This window comes from Emiliania huxleyi, assembly GCF_000372725.1.
Source record: "Emiliania huxleyi CCMP1516 unplaced genomic scaffold EMIHUscaffold_3, whole genome shotgun sequence".
NCBI classification, from domain to species: Eukaryota; Haptophyta; order Isochrysidales; family Noelaerhabdaceae; genus Emiliania; species Emiliania huxleyi.
This window is the reverse complement of record NW_005199770.1, coordinates 2,468,074-2,471,440: the sequence shown is the minus strand read 5'-3', so window position 1 is coordinate 2,471,440 and position 3,367 is coordinate 2,468,074. Positions and strand designations below refer to the sequence as shown.

Genomic DNA, 3,367 nt, shown 5'->3' with positions numbered 1-3,367 from the left:
TTCACGTTTGTTCGGCGCGCAGCATCGCAAGGCTCGCGCCGCACCGTAGATCCGCGAGGCCGCGCACCCATCGGCAGAAGCTGCGCACAGTCACCCCGAGATGGCCCGGTCGGCGCCTGCTCGGCCTCCGCGGCCGCGGGTCGAGGGGGAAGAGCCGTCTGCGGCGGATCGCATCCTGCACGCAGCCACCCAAGCAAGAGCAAGAGAGGCTCAGCGCGTCGTGCTGCCCCGCGCCACAGGCTCTGCTGCGGCCGCCATGTTCCTCATCAACTGGGTGTGGGACATGCTCAACAGCTTGGGTGCGCCGGCGCCCTCTCCTGGCACAGACCGGGCGCGCACAGACCCGACAGCGCGCTGCTGAGTGTAGGCCTCGCGCACAAGAACGCAAAGATCCTCTTCCTCGGGTTGGACAATGCTGGGAAGACGACGCTGCTGCACATGCTCAAGGACGAGCGCCTCTCGCAGCACAACCCCACCCAGCACCCGAGTGCGCACTGCCGCGGCGCCGTCACGCGCTCCCCCGGCCGCCCCTTACTGAGCCAGCCTCCGCACGCGCCGCAGCATCGGAGGAGCTCTCGATCGCCAAGATCAAGTTCCGGACCTTTGACTTGGGAGGCCACGAGATCGCTCGGTGCGCCGCGCCGCGCCGCCTGCGCCCGCCCGCCTGCACCCACTCGCCTGCACCCACTCGCGCTCCTTGATCCACCGCGCCCGCGGCTGGCAGGCGCGTGTGGAAGGATTACTTTCCGCAAGTGGATGCGATTGTCTTCCTCGTGGACGCACACGACCGCGGTGCGGCGCGCGCCCGTGGCTCCGCCTCCCCTCGCCTCCCGCTCACAGTCGCGCCGCCCGTGGCCCGTGCAATCACGCAGAGCGCTTTTGCGAGTCGAAGAAGGAGCTCGACCAGCTGCTGAGCTGCGAGGAGCTCCACGACGTGCCATTCCTCATCCTCGGGAACAAGATTGACCTCGGCCGCGCGGCGTCCGAGGCGCGCCTCACCGACACGCGCGCCTCAGCGACACACCCGCGACCCTCGCTCCGTGCGCGCGGCCGCGCCGCACCCTGGCACGCGCCGCCGCCGGCGCGGAAGTATGGCGGCGGAGGCGGCTTCATGTCACAATTAGGACGAGCTGCGGGTGGAGCTCGGCCTGCACCACCTGACGACCGGCAAGGGCAAGGCGCGCTGCATCCAGCTCGCGCGCCGTATCGCCGATCGTCGGGACTCAGCCCCTCTGCCCGCCCTCGCGCCAGGTTGCGCTGAACGGGATTCGGCCGATGGAGCTCTTCATGTGCAGTGTGGTGAAGCGCGCGGGCTACGGCGATGGCTTCAAATGGCTGAGCAACTACATCAACTGAGGGAGGGAACGAAACTAGCTGGGCAGGCTCCGACCCACAGCAGGGTGCCGAGAGGGCCCACCCGCGTCGCTTTGTGCCAATGAGCGCGCTCCCCTCTTGGTTCAGCGGTGCGGTTTTTTGGGTGCGCCCGCCGCTCAACACCGTGCGCTGCGGCGGGGGGCGGCTTGGATGCTCGCGTTTCTTAGTAGACGAAAGGCGATGTATTGACTGTGTTTCCGGCTCATCCTCCAACCTCCTAGACGTTTCGAGGCGCAAGGGGAGGCCGCAGCGCGTCCAGCGAGAGCTGTGAAAACACACCGCCTCCGCTCATAAACTCAGTCCTCGTCTGAATGAAGCGTGAAGCCGCCGCGTAAGGGTAATTTTGCTGTCAACCATCATCGAACATCACACATCGCAGACAGAAGAACGAGTACGACGTAGCAAGTACTGCAGACACAAGACGAAAGGTCTTGGGTGCTGCAATGACTTGGGACGCCACTATATCACAGTTCACAGCACCTCTATCCGGTCCAGCTGGAGGCAAGCCGCCTCGACACTGAGCGCTGCCACGAGCTCGTCCGTGCCATTCCTCCCGACCTGCGCAAACGCCCACGCGGTGGAAGCCAACTCCTGCGGCTTGTACTCTCCCGCGGCGAGCCGCGGGCCCGCAGCGGCCGCGATGCCATCAAAGAGCGCGGTGGCGGGGCGGCCGGCCGCCGCGAAGGACCAAGCCAGGTTGGCAAGGCCCTGCGCGTCGAACTCGTCGAGCAAGGGCGTCGCCCGTGCGGCGAGGGCGTCGAACAGCGCGGGCGAGGCGTGAGACGCCCTCGAGAAGGCCCACGCGGTGAGCGCGATCGATCGGGGCCCAAACTGGTCCACGCGAAGCACGGCCGCCTGGGCGATGGCGTCGAAGAGAAGCGGCGCAGAGTGATTCGCCGCCTGAGAGGAGGGCGAGGGACTGTGAGGAGGAGCGCCGGCGTGGCGACACGCAGCCGGCGTAGCAACCACCGCGAAGCTCCATGCCGTCGACGCCAGCTCCTGCGGCTTGAGCTCGCCCGCCCGCCGCGTGGCGGCGACGGCGACGGCGGAGAGCAGTCGCGGCGCAGGGTGGCCGAGCTTCGCAAACGCCCACGCCGTGTTGGCGAGCTCCTGCGCGTTGAAGTCGGAGATGCGGACCCGGCAGGCGTAGGCGAGCTGCTCGTAGAAGGGCGGCGCCTCGTACTGGGCCGTCGCGCACGCCCACGCCGTGTTGGCGAGCTCCTGCGGCTTGAAGGAGCCCAGCCGCGTCACCGCCGCCAACGTGATCGCCTCGAAGAGGCTTGGCGCCGGATGCCCCGCTTTCGCGAACGCCCACGCCGTGTTTGCGAGCCCCTGCGGCTGGAACTCGCCGAGCCGCGGCGTGGCGGCTGCGGCGATTTTGTCGAGCAGTGCAGGAGCGGCGTGCTCGCTCTTGCCGTACGCCCAAGCCAGATTGGCGAGCTCCTGCGATTTGAAGTCGTCCAGGCGCGGGGACGCGGCCGCGGCGATGGCGTCGAGCAGTGCAGGAGCGGCGTGCTCGCTCTTGCCGTACGCCCAAGCCAGGTTGGCGAGCTCCTGCGCCTTGAACTCGTGCAGGCGCGGGATGGCAGCGACGGCGATCGCGTCGAGCAGCGCCTGCGGCGGCGCCTGCCCCGCGCTCGCCTTGGCAAAGGCCCAGGCTGTGAGGGAAAGCCCCTGCGGACCAAAGGCGGCTCCGCCCTCCTCGGTCACGCGGAGCGCTGCCGCGACGCCCAGAGCTCGCCAAAGTGCGTCCCACTCGTCGCCATCGCTTGTGCCAGCACCGCTAAAGTGCCCGAGGCGCGCGAGCGCGTGCGCAGTGCTCGCGATCGCGCGTGGCCCGAGCGTGTCTGCGAGGACGACCGTCTGCTGGCGCAGCGGCGCGAGATCACCGGCGGACGACGCCCGCCCTTCCTTTTGGGAGGTGCTGGCAAGCCTCGACCAGCAAGTCGCCAAGTGAATCTCGTTGAAGGCGCTTCCGTGCTCCGCGTGCAGC

At 68.5% G+C, this 3,367-nt stretch overlaps 1 protein-coding gene across 1 annotated transcript; it reads left to right on the top strand.

Annotated features, from left to right (window-relative positions):
* Sar1a-1 (Sar1 GTPase) lies at window positions 1–2,268 on the top strand. The gene is made up of 8 exons (XM_005775566.1): window positions 1–31; window positions 240–299; window positions 368–487; window positions 562–631; window positions 725–792; window positions 873–988; window positions 1,125–1,178; window positions 1,252–2,268. The coding sequence occupies exons 2-8, from the start codon at window positions 257–259 to the stop codon at window positions 1,354–1,356; spliced, it is 576 nt and encodes a 191-aa protein (XP_005775623.1). The 5' UTR covers window positions 1–31; window positions 240–256; the 3' UTR covers window positions 1,357–2,268.
* The last annotated feature ends 1,099 nt before the right edge of the window (window positions 2,269–3,367 follow it).

What these genes read in the sequence shown, in the direction of transcription:
- Sar1a-1 (XM_005775566.1), top strand. Translation starts at nt 257, where the DNA reads ATGTTCCTCATCAACTGGGTGTGGGACATGCTCAACAGCTTGG. An exon ending in CGTGGACGCACACGACCGCG is followed by an intron (nt 793 to 872) that starts GTGCGGCGCGCG and finishes GCAATCACGCAG; the next exon opens with AGCGCTTTTGCGAGTCGAAG. An exon ending in TGACGACCGGCAAGGGCAAG is followed by an intron (nt 1,179 to 1,251) that starts GCGCGCTGCATC and finishes CCCTCGCGCCAG; the next exon opens with GTTGCGCTGAACGGGATTCG.